This window comes from Tenrec ecaudatus, chromosome 1, assembly GCF_050624435.1.
Source record: "Tenrec ecaudatus isolate mTenEca1 chromosome 1, mTenEca1.hap1, whole genome shotgun sequence".
In the NCBI taxonomy this organism is placed as follows: Eukaryota; Metazoa; Chordata; class Mammalia; order Afrosoricida; family Tenrecidae; genus Tenrec; species Tenrec ecaudatus.
This window is the reverse complement of record NC_134530.1, coordinates 13,137,497-13,159,972: the sequence shown is the minus strand read 5'-3', so window position 1 is coordinate 13,159,972 and position 22,476 is coordinate 13,137,497. Positions and strand designations below refer to the sequence as shown.

Sequence of the window (22,476 nt, the reverse complement as noted above, 5' to 3'; positions counted from 1 at the left end):
GGCAAGGCTGCCATGTGCTAGCTCACACATTTTGGAAGGCAGTCAAGAAGGGAGAATTCCGCTTCCTCACAGCACGGTGGCCCCAGGGCAAGGCTGCCATGTGCTAGCTCACACATTTTGGAAGGCAGTCAAGAAGGGAGAATTCCGGCATCGTGATGGGTTCTAGAACACGTGGGATAGGAGAACGTTGGGGCCACCTGCCTGCCACACGATACTACTCCCTCTTCTTCCTGACCTCACCCGGCACCGAGCAGCTGCCAGGGGATGCCAGGTGCTTCTGCTTCTCTTCAGAGCCCTGGCCACCTGAGTGCCGGAGGACACAGAGACCTGCCTCTCGCGGCTCAACACACATCCTTTCCAGGGTCATCTGACCCTCTCTGACCCAGGCCTCTCCTCCAGAGCCAGAGCAGGGCCCCATGACCCTCTCCTTGAGCCCCACTGGGATCGCTGGTGAAAATGGGAATGAACCCTGACCCCCAGGACAATTGGGAAAGTGAAGAGCAAGACATGGGTCACCTGGAAGGGAAAGGGCAGCAGGGAGGGTTGGGGCTGAAGGTGAGGCTGGGGGTCTGGTGAGCAGCCCTCATGAGGGATGCACTCGGCCCTGGTTCCTGGCCAATGCCCACATAAGGACTGAATCAGCTGCAGGACTCAGGGCCAAGGTCAACAGGGGTGCCAGGCTGGGGGATGGGAGGTAGCCCTGACCTCTCACCCACTCCACTGTAGCCCATGTGGACACACCAACCTGTGAATGCTCCACCAGGGAAGCTCCGACTCACTTTTTCCCTTAAAAACACAGAACTGGACTCTCTCACACTCACTCTCACTCATTCACTAACTCACTCTCATACTCACTCAAACTTACTAACTTACTCTCACTCACCCACTCACTCATTCTCACTCACCCACTCACTCAATCTCAAAAAAAGGAAAAAAAAAACCCACCACAGAACTGTCTTTTTAATCCTCCTGGGACACAGAGAAATCCTAGAAGGGGCTGGGAACCTCCGTGAACAAGCCTTTGCCTTCTTATTCCCCAGGCGGGCTCAGGGAAGCGTGAGCGCTCCGGTCACCCAGCCTGGAGTGGTCTCGAGTCCCTGACAAGAGTGGAAGGGGCTGGAGAAGCCACAGGCTCCTGGCCAGGGGCAGGAAGTCATGAGCACCCATTTCCTGTGTTTTCAGGCCTCGAGCTCCTTTCTCAAGATGATGCCCACTTCCTGGGAAGAGAACCTGACTCTCTGGGTACACAGGCATCTAAAATTGAGGCTGGATCCTTCCCCAACTCCACTGGCTTCCTGGACAGCCCCGTGTGGCCATACAGCCAAAGCCGGAGTACGAGGGACAGCTTCCAGGGAGGGTCTCCAGTGGGCGGGTGGGATGTGTCCACATCCTCCTCCCTTTTGGTTCCTGGTGGGAAACATGGACTGGACAGGTACAAGCCGGCAGCCACCTGGGGCCCCACTCCACACTGCGACATGAGAAGAGGTGGGCATGGTGTTCAGCCCATGACCACTAGCTTGGACTCTGCTGCTCTTCACCAGAGGCCTGTCACACATATTTTGCCATTGTTGTGTTTCCCGTGGACTCCGATCGGCATCCGTTTTTTTAAACCGGCCTCCTTCCGACTCCTGTGGGCTCGTGGGTTTGGCGAGTCGGCTCTGTGAGCGTTCCTAGAAGTTAATACTAAAATGGCGGCGTGAGGCCCCAGGACGACAGTGTGACAGGACAGGACTGTCAACAGCAGACTCAGGACTCAGCAGGACCCACCAAGGCCTGGACTTGTCCGTTCCAGGAAGCGCACCGGTCAGCAGCCACCCACGGTGAAGGAAGTGCTGTTTCTGCCCGAGGCTGCACCCCGCATAGGCCCGGGCTTCAAGGGGCCAGGTTTGGTTTGGAAGTCACGGCCTCAGAGAGGAGGGAGTGGGGAAGGCCGCCTCGCACGGCCAGGCTGCAATGCATGCTGGGTAACAGACTGGCCAACCAGCCAGAAGTGTAACAGGAGATACAGAGAATGAGGATTTGGACAGCAGCTGGTGCTGCTCTGCAGAACCCTGGTGCCCTGGAGGGCTGTGTGTAGGCAGCACTGAGGCCGCATGAGTGGGACAGGCAGAGAGCAAAGCCAGGAAGGCTCATGGACTCCGGTGTCTGACCACGTGCTGACTAATCACTGGCTTACCCCTGAGCTACACTGATCCTGGGACTACGCCTTGTGGGACATGAACAGACCCCCCAGCTTTGTCTCCCCCAAAGATATGCCGAGCCTTAGGGGCTGTTTGCCAGCACATGGTGGGAGGTCAGATGCATATTCTCCCTGAAGGCATTCAGCCATCAGACTATGGTCTGATCCACTGTAGGTGGGCCCACACCCTACTGATTAAGGATAGTAATTCTTTCCAGGAACAGACAGAGAAGTGGTCAAACCTGCTCAGTGACTTCCAAAATTAGGCTGCCATCCTGAATCTAAGATTCCCCCGTCTTGTCACATGTGCACCCCAATCCCTCCCCTTCCTATTGCGTGTATATCCCTAGGTCATCCCCCCCTCATTACTGTATAACCTATAGCACAACCCCTTCCTGTGACGTATGTCCTCACCTGTAATCAGGGGCCTTGCACGCCCCCAACAATATATAAACCTTGGTGAGTAATGAATCGCTCCCTCTCCCCCGTAGTCCTTCCCTGCTCCCTCTCCCCTGCCATTCCCACCTTCCACATCCTCACATGGCCCACCAAGCGGGGCTGAGGTGAGGCTGCGACTATGAAATGTGTCTGACTCCTTTATTTCCCTCTCTTCTCTCTCATCCTGTGACTTCACTATCACCTTTGCATGTGATTGCTGTCCAACTGCGCCTGCCGGGCCCCCGACAGCGCCGCAAGGTGAGAAACAAGAACTTCAAAATCAATCTGTGCCGAGACACCAGCAGCTGCACAGTCCAAGCCCACACTCGCCACGCAGACAAGCACACAAGCAAACGCTCCCTGGGAGGTGGGTCAGAATTCAGAGTTGCTACAAGAAAGCAGCCGTTTCTCAGGAACGGCAAAAAATTCCGAGAGAAAGAAATAGGAGTGTGCGGCCCCTACTCAGGAAGAGAACAAACCAAATCAGACCACAGACCCTCTGTGAAGGGGTAGGTGTTGGCTTTAGAGAACGTCCACGCCGCTAATAGGAATGTGCTCAGAGGGCAGGGAGACAGCGCTGGGAGTAGAACCTGGGTCGACCGTCACTACAGAGAAGGCCGTGCACACCGAGGAAAATGTACGGCCTGCCACCAAACTATTGGCCTAGATGCTGTCAAACTTTCACCAAAACCACAAGAAAGTATTCTTAGAAACAAATGTGTTCAAAGAATGGAGGGACACTGTTCTCAGCTACAAGTCTGTGTTGAGCACCCGGGAAGAGAGGCCACACGCACAGAATGGACCACACCAAGGGGCCACGGGGGCCACAAGGCACAAGACAGGTCACCCTTGCCTTGAGACACTCGAGGTCATGACACCAGCTAACAGGTTAAAACAAAAACAAGAAAATCCACAACAGCCACCACCAGAATTTAAGGCCCTGCAAACGAGAGGCTTCAAAATGTTTGTGGAAAACAGAATTAAGAGTTCACGGTCTAACTCGAGAGCTAACAATGCTAACATTCTTTCTTGAAAGTTAAAGAACTTTCGGAACACTTCAGTGGGTCACGAGGTCATCGCCGACCCCCGGGGACGGGGCTGGGCAGCCTGTTTGCAGGGCACAGCCCACTGGACGAAAAGGGCGACGGGCAGGGTGTCGCAGCCCCCCCACAGAGTCGCGCCTTGAGTCTGAGTTGGTTTAATTTATTACTGCTGGACATCCAGTGACACTGACACAGGTCGCCGGGCCCGCTCGCCCGGCGTCTGCCCTGTCCGGTAAGTACAGTACGAGAGTGGACGGCTACACACATGCATCCACGGCTGACACTACAGTGATTCCAACTGCGGCGGTGGCGGCAACGGCACGGCCAGGGAGGAAAGGGGAACGGTACCGCGTGCTCCCGGTCAGGACGCCGGGTCTTCTTCGTTTAACAGTCACTGCGGTAACCAGGGCTCCTGGTGCCGGGGCCGGTCAGACACACAGCCGGCATCTTCTCACCCGCGCCTGAAACTACGTCTGCTGCTACCAGGTACTGCTAAGGGCTACCCCGCCTCGGCGCCACGCCAGGGGCTCAAGACGGCGGAATGTCGGCACTCAGTCTTCCTCGCTGCCACTTCCTGAGCGGTCCTGCAGAGGGGACAAGGACAGCACTGAGTGGGCGTTTTTCGCATGCACGTCCCCACATCCCCGGCCTCCCTCGGGGTCCTCTGACCAGGATTTAAACATGTGTGTGTGTGTGTGTGTGTGTGTAATGACACAAGTGGTGGGAGCAAGGCCAACCCACTCCGACCCAAGCCTCTTAGCCGCGTGCAAGCTGATGGCAAGAAAGGGGTATCTGGCTTCGGGTCCAGCTGCCACAGCTCTGAGCCCACCCGGTTCTCTTGAGGGACCTGGGCGGCAAGAGGCCTTCTGGCTCCGTCCCTCTGCTGCCTGTCTTTCCTGGAGCTCTGAGCCTGACCCCAGTCCCAGCCTCGCTTCAAACCCTGCTGGTTACTCCTGACTACAGAAGGCGGTTGCTCCTCAGGCCACAAGACCCCCCCATCCCACCCCCGGATCCAGGAGGGGCAGGATGGACTGTCCTTCAGACCCAAGGCGTAGTTGCTAGATTAAAACAGAAACGAAATGAAACATGTCACTGCCTTAAGACATCTGAGTTCATGACCCAAGTAACAGGGAAAGCAGACACGACTAGACCTTTCAGGCCCTGCGAATTCAAGGGGCTTCGAGAGTTTGGCAGGAGACATGGGGATTAGAGTTCATGGCCCTTCAGCGAGGCAGTCAACCCGCAGAAGCTGGAACCTGCGTGCAGGGCCCTCTCTTGCAGAGGGAAGCAGGACACAGAGCGGCGAAAAAGAAAGCGTGTCACCCGCACCCGAGAGCGGGGAAGCGCGAGCCCCGGGGACAAGGCCATGCTGTGAGGGGTCCCGGCTCTCTCAGGAACAGACTGCAGAAGGTGGGACAACACTGAAGAGGACCTGCTGGATGGTCTCTTGAGACATTTGACAGCTGTGGCCACAAGGGCTGGCTACAAGATGAGACCAGCAAGGACTACTGCCGGCAGGTGTCCTGCACGGTGGTGGGGCTAGCCAGCAGCGATGCCGTCACCAACACAGCCACCTGCGCTGCTGTGCAGAAGCAGCAGTGGAGGCTCAGGGCAGGGCCAGCGTCAGGGCAAAGAGCCTCATGATGAGTCCCGGCAGCTTTGAATCTGCCCCCTGCCCCTCAAAAATGCCCACCTGGGCTGGAGCTTCTGCAGGTGCTTCACACCAGGCTGCCAGTGTGGCACCAGGACCTGCCTCTCACTCCTATGTCTGCTTCCTGGTTTGGCTACAAGGGTTGTGGGGCTTTGGTTTTTGACCCACTGGACCATGCTGAAACGGAGACCAGGAAGTCCCTGGGGTCCTGGGCAGGCCTGCCTCCGGGGCGCCGAGTACAGGGCCAGCCGGAGTCTCACAGACCTGGGCCTGTGTGTAGCTCTGCCAGGAGCAGCTGTGTGAGGAGCAAGCTATGTGACTGCTCAGTCACCCTGTCTCCAGAGCGCGATGCTAGTGTCCGTGCAGACTGATGGCCAGTGACCTCAGTGTGGCCGCAAGCCTGAGCCCTGCAGCTGGGGTGTGGCCCACCCCATCAGCCCCTTGGGGCTCCCCCCAGCAGGGCCTGGCCCTCACCTCCTCCTGCTCCTCCTCACTGTCGTCATCGCTCACGACCGGCTTGGCCCGGGACCCCCGGCTCGGCCGCCGCCGGCTCCCCTTTAGCCGGTCCTGGGCCTTCTCCTTGCGACCGAGCTTGATTTTCACCTTGACGGAGCGGGCTGCGGCGGGGAGGCAAGAGGGAGACGGGAGTTCTGAAGAGCCCAGCACCTGAGTCAGAACCCCGAGATCCAACCACACTGCAGACAGCTGCCCAGTGCCCGCCCACCCAGACAGGACTCACACTCGGACTCTGAGCCTTCCTCCTCGCCCTCCTCCTCCTCCTCGCTCTCCTCGCCCTCGCTGTCGTCCTCCTTCTCGATCTTCTGCCGCACGCTGGTGAAGACCGACTGCAGGACGATGGAGTCCTCGTAGATCTGGGGCAAGACGGGGGCTCAAGTGCCTGCTTCCCACGCCCCCTCCCCGATAGTGCTATGTGGCTAGGATAGCCTGGGGGTGTGGGGGCTGGGCATCTGCCCTGGGATCTTTGCCTAAGAGCATCTAGTTTATACAACGCTCCCAGAAACAGGGTTCAGGGCTGAAAGTAGCAGAATCACAGGGAACCCCAGCTTGCACAGGCTCTGTGAGGGTCTGTAGTCCCCGACAGTAGGTGACCCCTGGTCAGGCAGGCCACCCAACCTGTTCTGGTGAACGGAGGTTGTGGAGGGGTTTCATGGAGTCATGGAATGAGCCTGGGGCTGCCCTCGGGGAGGGCTGCCTGCTGGTGCCAGGAGCAGAATGAGCTTGCTCTGTCCACCTCGTCTTTCCTTCTCAGTGAGAGCTCAGTACACGGGGCAAGTGGTTGGGCATTTGTTAGCACCCACACCCCGCGAAGGGCTCGGAGTCCTGTGGTATAGTGCTCACACTTAGGTCTGGCCTGCCAGCCCAAGGTCAGCAGTTCCCAACCACCGTCCACTCAGGGGCCTACTGAGTGGGGAACGACTCCATGGCAGTGGAGCCTGAGAGTTCAAAAGAGAACGGGACATGTTGGTTTGGAGCCCAGGAGGGGCAGGCAGGGCAAGGAGGAAGATGAGAGTGGGGGACCCAGTCCTGCCCCCCATGGGCAGTGTCCTCACCAGCGAGCCCTCCAGGTTGAAGGTCTGCGCGTTCTGACACAGCAGCATAACGTCCTTCTCCAGGTCATTGAGGCTGCGGTATTTGTGGTTGCGGATGCGCTCCTGCAGGGGAGGGGAAGGGAGAGCAGCCTGACCTGAGGCCCTGCATGGTCTGCCTGTTCCCACCCTCAGGGTCAAGGAGAACCAGTCAGGGGCAGGGCGTGCTGGGCTCACCCGCCCGAGCAGTACCTTGATCTTCTTGAAGTCCACGGGCTTGCGAATAAGCTCGTAGTACTCGGGCAGCTCCTTCCTCGAGGGCAGCTGGATGAACACCTCACTGAGCTGACGTCCACTGCTACTGCAGGGGGGACACAGCCTGCGTCACTCAGAGCCCCCACAGCCCTAGGGGTCCCAGCCTGCCTAAGCGAGCACCCTGCCACCTGAATACGTGAGGGGCAATGAGGGTGAGAAGTTGAGCACGGGCACGGCTATGAGTTCCAGGTATGTGCCCTCCTCTGACCTGACCTGAGGGACACTCCTCAGAGGCAACCCTGCACCGTGGGCAAGACCAGGGGGGCTGGGCTTGGGAAGCAGTCTGAGATCTCAGCTCTGCAGTCCACCCAGCCGCCCCTTGGCACCTGCGTCGAGCCTGGACACCGCTTCTGTGCAGCTCTCCTGGTGGGTGGATGCACTGGGGGCCAAGGACCTGGGAGTGCTAAGGGAAAATGAGAGCTGCCTTCCAGCCCCTTCCATTGAGGAAGCTTTCTACCAGAAGCAGAGAGCGGTCACGGTCACGGTCACGTTGGCTCCTCCTGGGCGCACTGTGGGGAGCTGGACGGAGACACAGCTGGGGAAAGGCTCTCAGGAAGCGTGAGCTGAGCAGTGCCAGCCTGACCGTGACCAGTGGGACGAAGCTGAGAGTGGTCTCAGCACAGCTGTTCCTGCAGGAGACTGTCTCCAAGCAGGTCTTGCTTGGTTTGGTGAGGCTGTCTACCCAGAGGGGAGCAGGCCTGCTGTCAAAGTGTCTGCCCCTCGGCCTGCTCCCTCCTGACTTCTAAGGCCCAGAGTGTGGAGACGCTGGCAACTCAAAGTGGCTCCTCTGTGAAGGTGGAGCTGCCGTCACCGGGGGGGCAGTCTCTCCTGCGAGGGGACAGGCTCCTGGTGCTGAGCCTGGAAACTCGGGTCTCCGGGCCAGCTCTGCTTCTCAGCCTCTTTCATTTCAGGACGATTCTCAAGAAACCTGCGATATTCTGCCATCAGCCTGTGGGCCTAGAATGTCACCAGTTCTGTGTTTTGCTGACTCTTCTGGGCCTCAGTGTGGGGCTTATTCCATATGATGCGACCAAGGTGCAGATGTACCTGCCGGCAGGCTCCTCATGGCCAGCCCAGACCTTCAATTTGTGGTGTTTCTGGGCATCCTGAGATCCACCCCCTCCTTTCCCAAGTGGCGCCATCAGCACTCTTGCCCTGGGCCCTGCAATCACACATGGCCCCACCGCCCTCAGTCAGGTTAGAGCCAAAACGATTTCACTTGTTCTGATGGAGAAACAGCCTGCCAGGCTCCTTTCCGGCTGGGAATCGGCCCCAAGGATGGCAGCACCAGAAAAGGTGGTTTCCTCTCCCCTTTCAGGCTTGGCTGGAGCGGCTGTCACAGAAAGGCAAGGATGAGCCACTCTGGTCTCTAGTGCGCAGGCTCCCAGGCAACTGGAAGTGTGTTTGCATCTGCCTGGTACACATGAGAGCCAGGTGCAGCCCAGCTGATGCAGATGCAGGCCATCCTGCAGGACTGTGCTCTATGGGTAGGGAGGCTTCCTGGACCTAGGTGCCCATGGGTGGGCAGGGATCACCACCTTGGTGTCCGTGGCTGAAAGCTAGACCTGAGCCTCATGGAGAGAACACAGGGATGGGCTCCAGGCAGACACCCCCACAGTGGGTCCTGCTGTCCTCCTCAGGGGACGTGTTAGGCATCCCTTCTCGTGGGGACACACATGCGCGCGTGACCCTCAGAGAAGTTGCCAGAAGCATCAGCCTCACTCGCAGTACACCCTACTCTGCCACCCTGTCCAAATATGCTGGCTGTGGCCTGCCTCATTTACGCCATGGGCACCAGCGGGCGGTCTTGTGGGTGAAAAGCCCTGCCCAGGGTTGAGGGTGACCCGGCGGGTGGGAGCTACTAGTGGTGCCATGCCCTGGGGTCATGAGGTCATAGCTGCAGTAGCCCACAGGCTTCACAGAGAAACTCGGCCCAACATCCACAGCCGTGGGAGTAAGAAACCCCCCCACCCCGCAACCAGCCTGACACCCCACCTCTGGACAAGCGGGGAAGGGCGGCTGGGATGGATTGAGAGAGGGCTGTAGGTGGGCACAGTGCCTCCATCTGCCCAGACGCCATTGGTGATCCACATGGTGTGCTCCCCACCAGGCTGCTGGGCCCCAATCATCCCTCTGACCACACTTCCATCTGTGCTTTGCCCCCCTGCCGCTGCTCCTCACAGCCCTGGGGCCCATACAGGTGCTGTTCTCCAGGTAGCTCAGGATCCTGCCCTCCCCTCAGTGGCTCTCTGAGCCCCAAACCACCTCCCCCGCTAGCACCCCGTTCCCTCAGGGCCCCATCTGTACCCCATACTTAGATGGTGCAGGTGTGCTGGGCTGGCCCCTCTGCTTTCCGTGGCCTGTGGCTGTGTTGGCAGCACTCACGCTTAGTGGGTGGCCCGTGCTCTGTGGCGGGCACACACTACAACTATGTGACAGCTCTCCTGCCCAGGTTGGTGTCCAGCAGCAGCTAGGGTACACGACTCTTAGAATGTGGTGCGGGGTAGGGAAGGGCTTAGCTTCCTCTGCACCTGCCCCCTTGGTCTGTCTGTCTGTCCATCCATGCCGTCCTCTCCAGCGTGGCCCCTCTGCGATGTAAAGTGGGCGCTCTGAGAACAGGCTGGGTCTTCACTGTGCTCTCTCCTGCAAACCTCCTGCCACCGCCTGGCTGTGTCTTGGTCCTCCTGTCTTTTGATGAGGAGATCTTGCAAAAACCGTACAGCCACTGAGCTGATGCTGGAGGGCAGTGTCAGAGACTGTGACTCTAGGCATGTAGAACATCGCCCATCACGCCACGAGGGCTGCTCGCCCGGATCTTTCTGAGTCGAAATCGCCAGGACTTCCTTGCAGACTCGGTGCTGTGTCCGTCTTGCTAGCAGAGGTCTGGGGACGGTACCGTTTCCTTCCAGGAGCTCCGGCAGTTCCCGCTCACACCCTCGGAGCTCGTGAGGCTGTGCTTTCCTCCACGGCAGCACCTGCCAGACCCCGAGGCACCAGGATAGAGACCCCATCACCCCGTCTTTTGTGCCTGGCACACAGCAGGTGCTTAATCAACACTGTTGAATGGAGGCAGTAAAGGGGGCTTTCGGTGGAGGTCTCAGGGTCAGGGGGTGGGATCTCAGCCTGGGCTGGTGCCCCGGTCATTCTGTAGCTGGGGAGGGGGCTGCCTTACTGCCCCTCCCTCTTTCCCCTGTTCCAGGGCACACTTGCCTCAACCCCCACCCAGAGTGAGCCTGAGGCCTCTCGTGCTCCTGAGAACTTGGTGAGCCGGGCTGGAATGTTCCACCTTGACAGCAGCAGTGTGGGGGGGATATACTGGGAAGATTCTGGAGCCCCCCTCTCAGGGTCACCCCTAGGAATCCAGTCCAGACTGCAGACACAAACTGGCCGATGCTGGTGACTGGCCTGACCCAGCTGCAGGCTTGTGAGGCCCCGAGCTGTGGCGCTCGCAGACGACTCCTCTGTGCTGCCAAGATAAACGAAGCTCCCACTGGGCCCTGATGGGTCTCAACAGCGCCTGCGTATGTGGCTCCAATGTCCCCACAGACACTGCCATTCAACTAGATGCAGCGGTTCTCCGCCTTCCTCATGCTGCGACCCTCTCATACAGTTCCTCACCTTGTGGTGACCCCCAACATTGCTACTTCATCACTGTCGTTTTGCTTGTGATGAATTGGGTAACCCTGAGAAAGGGTCATTCGACCCCCAGAGGGGTCCTGACCCCCAGGTTGAGAACCGCTGAAGCAGAGGTATGCTTGGGCGTGCTCCTTCCACACGTCCTTCCTTCCTGAGCCGAGGGAGACCCGGCGGCCAGTGGGGACTCCGTAAGGCGGGCCTGCAGCTCTGCCGAGGCTTCCCGTGGTGGAGCTGTGGCAGCTGTAAACCCCAATGTACAGTGCTAGTCCGCACAGTCAGACAGACACCACAACAAACACCTCCACGGGGACAGTTCAGGGACACCGGGTCTGTTCAGGTTGTGTACTCATTCTCACAGCACCGTCCATGGAAACCCACTGCCCCTCCCTGCCACATCTGGTAACCAGCACCAATTCTGGTTGCTAGGGAGCCCTGCCGGAGCGGCTAGCTCAGAGGCGAGCAGTGCTGAGGGCGTAAGGTGTGGCAGCCAGCGTCCATGAAGCGGGACCGGCCTTGGACAGGCCCTGGGGCAGGCAGTACGTTCTCCTGTCCTACAGAAAGGCCCGCAAGAACCAGAACCTACGCAACAGTCTGGTTTCTTCACAGGGGTTTATGTTACCTAAGTAACCAAGTAAGATCAGAAGTCAAAAAGCCGCCAGGGCTTTGTCTGAAGGTCAGAGAGTGGGTCCTTGGCAGCGGGCTGCTTTCACTCTGCCAGAGGCTGTCCTGTGGCAGCGTGTCCCAGGGTTCCCTTCTCCTCGTGGCTGGGCACTGCTCCACGTGCGCGGAACCCCCCTCCCCCCCCATCTGCTATGGGAGCGATGGGCTGTTTCCACATCCTGGTGACGGGGACAAAGGCAGGCAGACACGCTGGTTGCGTTCACCTTCTCCTTGGAGGCTTAGATTCTTATCAGTGCAGCTTTTTTTGTTTTATCTGAGCGGCCTTGCTTTTTTAGTGATTTCCTACTTACGGAGTCCATCCTGACCTTCCCAATAGCGGTCCCCTCCCCTCGGCTTGTTTACTGACTGCTGCGAGGGGAGGTGAGGCTGAGGCTTGGCTGAGCTGAGCTCTGCTGCCTGCGCGGTCCTGGGCTTTTACGTTTTCATCCCAGCTGCGGTTCAGGGACACCTCCAGCCAGCTGTCACGTGTCTCCACGGGGATGGTGCTCACTCAGGCACTGTAGCAGCAGAGTGAGGCCGGGGTGGAGTCAGCCCTACAAAGGGGGCAGGTGGAGCTTCTGCAGGGCAGTGTCCACAGGTTTTGAGCACTCCAATGGGCACCGGGCTGTGCTCAGTCTGGCTTGGGGGATTGTGGGTGAGGTGGCTACAAAGTGCATCACCCTCCCTGTCTCCCATTGGCGGAGCCCACCAAGTGCCTGGTTCCACTGGGTACAAACAGATGGAACAGCAGCTCTACCTGCCTGCTCCCAGCGTGGCCTTCCTGAGACTCGGCTGGTGGCCTTGGGTGTCCTTGCTCCCCCCCACCAGTCCCCTCCCCTTCCCTCGGAACCTGCCTCCCCATGAGCCTTCAGTGCACAGAGACACAACCCCACTGCAGGGCTGCTCCCTTACAAGGCCACAGCCAGTCTTCCTTGTACCACACAACAGTGGGCTGGTGTCTCTTGAGCCTGGATTCTCTCACCCACCAAGGGACATTTCTACTCCCAAGAACCATGCTGCTTCTGGATGCTACACAAGGAGGTACCAGACTTGTGCCGAGCAGAGGGACGCAGGCCTTGGCCGTGGTGGCCAGCCCTGCATATCCTGGGCCCAGGTCCACCCTCTCCTGCAGCTCCTCATTAACAGAAGTTCAGGCTGGCTTCTGAGCAAAGCGCCTAGCCCACATGAGCTCATTCGAGCTTCCACACAACCCCATGCAGCAACTTGGAAACTGAGGCACAGAAGGAGGTGGGTAACCTGGCCACGCTACCTCTGAAAACACTAGTGTGGTCACTGCCTCCTGACTGGGGGACATGTCAGAGTGCCCCCCGGAAGATGCGCCTGGGTGGGTGACTCACGACAGCATTTCCTAAGCCACCTGAGCGTAAACTGTGGCCACTGCCAAAGAGCGTCTCCCAAGGATGAGGAGGCCCCTCCCCTGGCCTGGGCACCACTGGCAAGCTCAAGAGCTGTAACCCTGACCCAGCGGCGCCCTCACACGTCCACCTGGCCGCGGACTTGGAGTCCGGCTTCCCACGGCCTGGTCCTCTCTGAGGCCCTCGCAGCCCTGGGACATGGATTCCGGGCTACGGCACACCGACATTACATTTCCAAGGGCGCCGCGTAATGTTATTTCTGAAATGGGGGAGGTCGGGACCCTACCCTGTAAGGTACCAAGGAGCAATGACACCAAGAGGTGGGGCACAACCCAATGACTGTCCTGCATGCTTATTAGACTCTAAAGCAAAATCCCTCTGTCCTTATTTTCATTCTCGTGTGCTCCTCAGGGCAACGCCAGATTTTAAGTCACCTAGGTGAAGGTGTTTCTGGCTCACAACGCCCCCTGCAGGCCCAGCCTCCTCAGTTCCCCATTCACTCTGTCCCCCCCCACCCCCCCTCTGCTCACTGCCACTTGCTCGGGGGACGGCCCAGGCCCGTGCAGACCACGTGGAAGGGCTGTTCCGGTGCAGTGCCCAGTACAACCCCACACAGAGCAGCAGGTGAGTTAAAAAGGAAAAGCCGGAGACGCCAGCAAAAGTAACATTCAGAGACTCCAGCTGCCAGGCAAGTGGGCTACTCTCCTTGGCACTAGGTGTCCTTCAGAGCTGGGCTTCTGGGTGGCTCTCAGACGTCTGTGTAGCAGGGGTCTTCACTCAACACACATCGAATGGCCACTCTTCAGTTACACTAAAACCCCAAACCCTATATAATATAGGCTCTCTGGAACTGTACATCCTTAAGGGGCAGGATGTCTCATCTTCCTCCTGTGGGTTTGAACTGCTGACCTTGTGGTTACAGCCAAAGCTGACCCGACAGCGCTATCAGGATTCCTCGCAGATTACAGTATTCTGGAAATTAAATGGATTTTTCATTTTAATCCAAACACCTTCCTCCAATGTTTCGTTCTCTCTCCTGGAAAGTTGCAGGTTTGGGACAGACACAGGAGGTGCTCTGTGCCCAATTTTCACCTGTGTTTCCTGCCATGTGGGGCTGCCAGGTGGGTGAAGAGGGGCAGCAGCCAGCTACCCGGAGGCTTCTCCTGAGGCTGACCAGTGTCTGCCTTCAGCTCCTGCAGGTGGAGCCCCATGTCCTTGGAATGGCCTGCCTGATAAGTATGTTGGTCTGTCTGGAGACCTTAGGCCACCACTGGGATTTGAGGAATGTGGTATCAAAATAGCCTCTGAAGAGGGGCACCCAGGCTAGCCTGTGGGTATCCACCTCTACATGCCTGCTGGGAAATCTGGTCACCAGGGCAGAGGTGAGCGTCCACGGCTGGCAGCACTCTGTACCATCTCACAGTTGGTCTTGTCCCTGACTTCATGGGGAGACACAGGATGGGAAGGGGCCTTTCCTGGGCTCTGCCCTGGGCTGCTGTTCATCTGCCCTCTCCCCGAAGGGCTGCAGCAGGAGCATCAGAGCAGAAGTGCTGTGGGTCCTTCAGATGAAGAAGCAGAGGGCCCAAGAGGGGCCGGAAGTCTGAACGATACAGCTCGCTCAGAAGAAGCCAGAGAGCCTGTCTTAGGAGCTGTTTCCCAAGAGACTGAACAGTATCTAGGTTTTGGCTTATAAGTTCACATTTAAGAAGATAAAAGCCATCTGGTTAAAATAGTTTAAGTTTATATTCTGGTGTTATCTTTGGGAGTCATATCACAAATGCGGTAGCTTTTCATCCAGAAAAATATGACTGTCTTCTTGAGTGTCTGGGCCCTGCCCAGCCTGCTGAGGGTGCCCATGCTGGCTCTGGGGGGCTGGGGGGTGGCACGCCTGGCCTCCATCTCCAACAGGATGCGTCTGAGTCACGTGGGCTGGCTCCCTGTAATAACCACGACTAGCATTGTTCCTGCTCTGCCACCTGGGGTTCCCCGGGTCACGTCCAGGATTGGAGGAGCTTGTCCATGGAGGGGCCCTGAGCTCTACATGTACAGTCCTAGGGTGAGAGCACTGCTCTCGTCCAAGGCCTGCCCCCAAATCCCTAGAGGTACCGAGCTGTCTCAATAAGGCGAGCCTGAACCCCAACAACTGGTTCAAATGTCTCAGGCTGGAAGACCCGTTTGCCCACTGCGGGGAGCCATTCTCTCTTGCCTCATGCTACGATGACGGACAAGGCTTCTCCAAATGCACCGGCTCCTGGCTACGTGTCTCCTTCGAGAACACTCATGGCCTCAACGGCCAGATCAGCATGCCGTGTCCAATCATCCTAAAACCACCACCAGTCCACCCAAGGCACCAAAGAGTGCAGGAGCACACCAAACAACACAAAGTCACTGCCATCGATTTGACGCCAACTCCTAGGGGGGCGCCCCCCTCCAAGTCCCCTGGGCCTGGTGGGTTTCTGAAAAAGAAAACCCCATCTTTCTCCTGTGGAGCCGCTGGCTGGTGGTTTCAAACTGTTGACCTCAGGGATAGCAGCACAATGGGAAGCTGCGTGCACACACTTTAACTGCACCCCACCACTCAGGTCTAGACAGAGAACCTTCCTGCACCCAGAGGCCCTCTGTGGCCCTCCGTGGTCATGCCCTATCCCCAGTGTCCACACCACAAAGCTGGCCCACTGGGAGCACACAGCAAGTCTTCTCCAGTGTCTGGCTCCTTCGCTCAACAGCGGTCTGGGTTCCCCCGTGGGCGGTCGGCTTCCATGTAGATTATTATGAATAAAGACAGCTGGACGCCGGTGGCGCGGGTCCTCGGCTCTCCTGGGCCTACGACTGAGAGTGGGGCTGCTGGGCGACAGGGCGTTCATGAGGGGCTGGAGCCTGGCCGGCGAGCAGTGGAGGCGCCTTAAACTGGCTTTCCTGTGCATTTCCTTAAGGTTCTGGTGCCAGTAAAATGCCGCTGAGCACCTTGCCACATGCCAAGCGCTGCCCTGACATGCTCTGCAGTCAAGTGTCCGTGTAGGTGCGCCTTGAGCCAGTGTTTACATTAGGTTGGTCTTTTCAGAGTCTCAACGATGTGCCAATGTCAGTACCTCATGGTCACGCCCCTGGGCGGGACAGACAGGCAAGAGGGTCTGAGGGTTCCCCAGTGGTGGCAGTCTGAGTCTCCTGGGAGGTGTGAGGGGCACGGGGCTTTCTGGGCAGACATTTCCAGCTGGCCCACCTGACTGAGAATGTGACTCTCCACGGAGACAGACGGAGGACAGGAGAAGAAAGGCCCAGCATCTACTCCTGAAAACCCCGCCGCGGACACGACGGAGTCGTGGGCCAGCAGCCCCCGGGAGCAGTTCTGTGCCGTCCTGAGGGTCACGGCGGTTCTCTTCTATATCCTCTCGACCTTCCTCACGCTGCCACCCTTTCATACGGTACGGTTCCTCAGGTGGTGGGGACCCCTGACTGTAAAAGTATTTTCGTTGCTACTTCATCACTGTCATTTTGCTCCTGTGAAGAATCGAGCGGCAATGTGAAAGGATTGTTTGACCCCAGAGGGGTCGCGACCCACAGGTTGAGGACCACTGCTCTAGAACATGGCTCCCAAACGTTTTTTATGGCTCATTGACCTTTTTCAGGGGGAAAAAAAATATATATATATATATATATATGCTCAGTCAGTGCACCCGACAATAGAAACGTTTGAACGTGATCCAGGATGAAGGTGGGTAGGCATGTACCTTTGCAGGACCTCTGGATCATTCCCAGGAAGCTTGCGAGAGCGAGGTGGGGGTAAGGGGTGTTGGTATCATGCACTTTGGTAAACATGGTTCCAGGACAGCTTTACCTTTCACGTTGATGCCTGTGACCCGTGTTGAGTGAATGTGTATGTATGGTGAGAAGCTGGGGTCAAGGCTGACAGGAAGACCCACTGCTGTGTGAGAGCTCACGGCCACAGCTCACACAGCACAGCAGGCGGGGGCTCAAGCCGCTGACCCTTCCATTGGTGGGCGAGCACTTGGACCACCGGGTCACCAGGGCTCCCGAGTTTTAAGTCATTCTTCTGTTCTCCCCACAAGAGCAGAACTAAACTGGGGTCTGTTACTTTCACGGGGTTTTCCAGATTTCATAACGCCACATTTTAAATAACTGCTAGTCTTTTACTTATTTTTTCTTTGCGGAATTTGCTTCACAGGAGGAAGGTAAAAGGAAATTGAGGAAAGAACTACAAAGTAAAACTATTTACAGAGGTACAAACATACACTACACATATGTAAGTATATTAATATAACTATAGGGGTTTGGGCCTAGGTACATATATTTATATGGCAATATATTGAGGCATTGGATGGACCCTGGGCCTCTATTTACTAAGTGTTCCCTCAACACAAGAACACTTTGTTATAATAATGTGCCATTGGGCGCTGCCCACCACCTCAACACGATCACTGAAGACAAACGGGATGCATACATAAATATGGTGAAGAAAGCAAAAATTAGAAGATATAGCGTCTGGGGTCTTAAAAGCTTGAAGTCAAATAAGCAGCCATCTAGCAGGGAAGCAACAAAGCCCACGTGGAAGAAGCACACCAGCCTGTGTGACCATGAGGTGTCGACGGGAACAGACATCTTAATTCAAAAAAATAAACCACTTCATTGAGGTGATGGAGACCCAGAGCCCATCCGAAGATAACGGAGACATGCCCGCGCTGAGGGGCTGCCCGAAGGAGAAAATGCATCCAGGGCATTTTAGCACCGATGAAATGCACAACACTCCACTAGGTCTTTAATCCTTTTCCCCTCCCCCACTGTTATCTCAGTCTTTCCCGTACAGACCGGCGTACAGTGGCGCAGATGAGAGCTTTCAATATAAAGAATTTAGGAGACAAACCCCCTCAGAAACAGTAAGGGGAGCGATGTTTCCAGGAAGCTGAGGGAGGGGGAGGGGGAGGAAGAGAGGGAGTGGAGAGCAATGATGGCGGCAGAATAACCCCCGTCAGGGGGAGGACACCCGGAGAGTAAGTGAAGGGACAGAATGGGCGGTGTAAGTGATGTATAAACAATAATACATAATATAGTAAAGATTCGCAGGGGTGGCAGTGTGAGGAAGGAGAAAAAAAGAGATGTATCAAAAAAGAGATAATGTTTAGAAATTGTTGAAGCCAATAACTGTGCATCTCCTCGAGATAAATATGTATGGTTTGCTATAATATATATAAGAGCCCCCCAATAAAATGATTAAAAAAAATCTTTCTAAAGGACCCAAACTGTGGGCTTATCTTTCAATATCCACCCCTCCCAACAAATAAGAGTCTTCCACGCGGTGCTTCCAGTCACTACTATACAATCAGCTCCACGAGGAAGACCCGCACAGTCTAGAAAAGAAATACAAGCTGCTGGTGGAAGAAGCCGAATCCTGGGCCTGGTGAGGGCATAGTGCCCTCACTGCCCTGGCGACCCTGCGCACTTGCCTTGCACATGGGCCTCCTGGACGCTGCAGAAGAGCCCCTGCCTGCTTTTTCTGTCAAAATAGGATTCCACCCACTCCCTCCACAGACGCCAGGACCACGCTGGGCCCTATGAGGGCAGGGACTCCGCGGAGAGCCGGGGTCTGGGTGACGCTCAGGTCACACTGCTCATGAAGGAGGCCGCAGGGGGAGAGGGCTAGAGCAAAAAGCCGTTGTACGGCCCCGTGTGGTCCCTTCAGTTCCTTCCGCCTGCTGCCTAGATGCGTCTTACTAAACCACCTGTTTGGCTACCTTTGCCAAAGACACGTTCCCAAGCACTCTTTCCTGAGGCTCTCCCTGCATACAGCGCTTGGCCTGTCTCCCTGCCTGAGGTGGTGGGGGTGAGGCATGTAGCTGAGAGCCACCCAACACTCGCCGAGGGCACCCTCCCAGCCACCGCCTCTGCTTACCTATCCTTGTACTTGATCACGGCGTCCACGATCTTCTTCATCTTCTTGGTGAGGTTGGGAGGGTTCGGGGAGAGCTTCTCGGCGGGAGGCCGTCCACGCTTCTTCTGCTTCTTGCTCTCGTCGTCCTTGTCGCGGCTGCGGGTGCTGGTGGTCGGTGTGGAGGAGCCGGCGTCACTGTCCCTTTTACGTTTTCGCGACGATTTCTTCTGCCGGACCTCCTCTTCAATCTCCTCCAGCGTGCCCTCCTCGATGGCCTTCAGGGTCAATAGTAGCAAAATAGGACAGCCAGCACCCGTGTCCACAAGAGGAGGACGCCGCGCCACAGACCCCACCCCGGGGCCCGCAGGGGTGGAGGTGGGCGGTACAGGCAGCTTCTACAGTCCCTCCAGTTTGGGGCCAATGGTCACTCAGGCAGTGACAGCAGGGCACCAGTGCCAAACAGTGCCAGCCCGGCCTCACCAGCAGGCACCCACCGAGCCTGGCCTTAAAGGCAGAGGCACAGGGCTGTGGCACATTTGCTCTGCTCGGGGCACACAAAGCAAAACTGGGACTTTTAAGCCCCAGAGACCCCCTAGGAACACATTTCCCTGGTCCCTATATTGTGACTCTGCCTGTCACTTCTCCATATGTCCTTCTTACTGTCGCTGCCCAGTGCCCCTCCCGCCCGATTCTAAGCAACACCATGATTAATTAGTAAGTGACTTTAAGACAGCATCTAAGAAGTAAACTGCTGAGCCCAGAGGTGATCTATGGACGACTGTGGGTAACAAGAACCCCAATGCAGGCTTTCCCCTGGAGAAGGAGTCTTGGGTGCCTGGGCTCCCTAGGAGCTGGGCCTCAAAAGAGGGGGCATGGGGCCTGGACCCAGAGGGCCAGGTGGGCACTGGCACTGAGGTGGGCCCTGGAGGCAGCAGTGAGGAGACTGCCCAAGCATGATGGCGTGTGCCACAAAGGGATTCCCTGGGGGGGGGGTGTTGGAGACGTGCTTGGGCCATGGCATGTGTGCCGAGATGGGGGACGAGATCTAGGTACCAATAGCACCCTGGAGGGAGCGGGGCAGGCATGGGGGTGCAGTGGGTAAGTGAAACTCAAACCCCAAACTCAGGGTCTTTCAGTTGACTCCAAATCATAGTGACCCAGCAGGGCTGAGCAGAACTGCCCCTGGAGGTTTCCAAGCTGGGAATCTTTATAAGAGATCTCATCTTTTCCCCCCTGAGAACGGCTAGTGGGTTTGAACGGCTGACCTTGTGGTTAGCAGCCCAACGCATGGCTCATTAGGTCCCCTGGACTCCAGGGGGCAAGCAGTGTCCCCCAAATTAATGCGTGCCTGGACCCCCGAATGTGCTGTTGTTTTGTGAAGGTGCTGTTTTATGGACAGAGACGAGGTCATGTTGTGGTTAGCTGACTGGCTGGGCTCCACTCAGGTGCAGGGGAGAAGTAGGTTGTGCCAAGGGGGAGGCTCAGCCTGGAACTAGGGGCACCAGGGGCTTCGACATGGCCCAACAAAGGCTTCTCCCTAGAGCAGTGGTTCTCAACCTGTGGGTCGCGACCCCTTTGGAAGTTGAACAACCTTTTCACAGGGTACCCAACCCATAACAGTAGCAAAATTACAGTGATGAAGTAGCAATGAAAATAATTTTATGGTGTGTGTGGGGGGGTGTCACCACATGAGCTGTATTAGAGGGTCTCGGCCTTAGGAAGGTTGAGAACCACTGTCTTAGAGCCTCACAGGAACCTTTGGGAGAAGGCAGTCCTGCAGTTTGAATCACTGAGGCTCCGGACATTTGTCACAGCAGCTTCAAGAAAAGGAACTCGGGGTGCCGGAAACCCCCCCCAGGTCATCGTAGATGAGCAGAAGTGTTGGGGCGAGTGGCCCCAGAGAGGCTTTGGGTACTAACGCCTGTTTGAGGGCTCGGGGTGTGTCAGTGCGGAGACAACCGGCTGTGCACGGGACCTGTAGCTCATACAGGACCAACACCGCATCCAAGATGGAACAGTGGGTATGAGAGCCTCAAGTTACAAAATTCTTTGAGAAAGCAAGCATAGGAGTAGCTCCTCGTGACCCTGAGCTTGGCTGTGATACAGGAAGCCCAGATGACACGACTCGAGGAACTGCACAGCAGCACTAACAAGAGCTGAGCTCCAAAGGGCACCCACATGACGGGGGAGAAGACCCCCCAAACTCACAACTATCCAGTCATTTCTGACTCCCAGTGACCCTACAGAGCAGGGTAGAAGAGCCGCTGTGGGTTCCTGAAATGAATTCCTGACAGAAGTGCCTGCCTCACCTTTCTCCACAAAACAGAACCCACATATCCAACGGTGATTTAGAAAGAACTCTTGCAACTCAACAATAAAGGCAGTTCTAACCCATTGAAAATCTGAGTAGACATTTCCCGAAGGACGCAGAAGGATGTGCAGGGCCATCAGTTATTAGGGACACAGATCCGAGCTAAATGAGGAACCGCTCCACGCCGGCAGACCTGCCTGTGGTCACGCAGACCTGCCTGTGGTCACGGCGATCGGATGGATTCTGAGGGGCTGTGAAGGGCAGAGTAGAGCTGCCCCCTAGAGCTCCTGAGGCTGCTGTCCTTACAAAAGCAGACTGCCACGGAGGGCTGATGGGACTTGCTAGACCGCTGAGCACTGCACCCCTGCAGCACCAGGGCTGCTTCTCCGCCCACTAAGGTGTCCATAATGCAAAGGACTGATGGCGAGTGTGGGCAAGGTGGAGAAACTATAAGTTATTGGTAGGAATGGACGAGACGTGGCAGCCCCACTCCCAGGCCTCTGCCCGAGAGAAGTTAAAACCTGTCAGCACAGAGCGTGGACACACATGCTCAGAGCAGCAGGACCCGTCATGGCTCGAAAGTGGAAAGGAGCCAAATGTCCATAATGGACCGACAGGAAGATGGACTGTCTTTCTGTGGACTGAAGGTCACAGCGAGCTGGTTTGGGGTGGAAACTGGAGGCACCGTGAGCCTGAAGGTAACTTAAAGGAGCCAGTCTCGGCGGCCCCACCCTTGAGGAATGAAGGCCCAGGCCAGATGGACTGAGGGAGAGAGGAGAGAAGACCTGGCTCTTTGCTTGTGTAAACGGACAGCCCAGGAAGTCATCTAGGCGCTGTGGTGAGGCAGCGGTCAGCAGTCTGGAAGCACCAGCCACGCGGCAGGGTAAAGACGGGCTTCTATGCCAGTAAAGCTGGTCTCCACAACCCACAGGGGCAGTGCTCCCGTCCACTCAGAAATGACTCCACAGCAGCGAGGGTTTGAGGTGTCCCTCGGGAACAGCTCGCCTCTGTGGCTGGGGTCGAGGAGCGTCAGAATCACCTGGATGGTACTCAGACACACCAGATGTTCAGGGGGGGGGGAGGGAGGCGCCGGGAAACAGGGCCCTGTTGGGGTTGATGCAATGCTCTACAACTCCATCAAATACACTAATGGCCACTGAACTGCTCACAGTAAAAAGGTAAATCATAAAAAGGCGAGTTAAATGGTGTGCGAATGGCAGCACAATAAAACTGGTGGCCCTGTGGGTAGAGCACTTGGCGGGGAACCTAAAGGTGGACAGCTCAAATCCACCAGCCACTCCGAGGGAGAGATTCCAGTCTTGGAACCATGTGGGGGCAGCACTACTGTCCTGCAGTACTGCTGAGTTGGAATCAACCCGAGCACGGTGGGTTTGCTGTGTGCACACATGCCACGTGTGTCGTGGTGTGTGTAAAGC

At 56.9% G+C, this 22,476-nt stretch overlaps 1 protein-coding gene across 8 annotated transcripts in view; it reads right to left on the bottom strand.

Moving 5' to 3' along the window:
* Nucleotides 1-3,804: 3,804 nt before the first annotated feature.
* SMARCA4 (SWI/SNF related BAF chromatin remodeling complex subunit ATPase 4) overlaps nucleotides 3,805-22,476 on the bottom strand; it is an 80,598-nt gene continuing 61,926 nt past the window's right edge. For 3 of the 8 annotated variants that reach the window (XM_075547165.1, XM_075547156.1, XM_075547182.1), the window contains 6 exons: nucleotides 18,751-19,014; nucleotides 7,111-7,219; nucleotides 6,883-6,984; nucleotides 6,051-6,183; nucleotides 5,786-5,928; nucleotides 3,805-4,244 (listed from right to left, as the gene is read on the bottom strand). In XM_075547165.1, the coding sequence (XP_075403280.1) occupies nucleotides 4,212-4,244; nucleotides 5,786-5,928; nucleotides 6,051-6,183; nucleotides 6,883-6,984; nucleotides 7,111-7,219; nucleotides 18,751-19,014 (784 nt within the window). In that variant the 3' untranslated portion in view covers nucleotides 3,805-4,211. The remainder of the gene's footprint in view (nucleotides 4,245-5,785; nucleotides 5,929-6,050; nucleotides 6,184-6,882; nucleotides 6,985-7,110; nucleotides 7,220-18,750; nucleotides 19,015-22,476) is intronic. The other 5 variants (XM_075547171.1, XM_075547192.1, XM_075547177.1 and 2 more) reach the window with 3 other exon arrangements.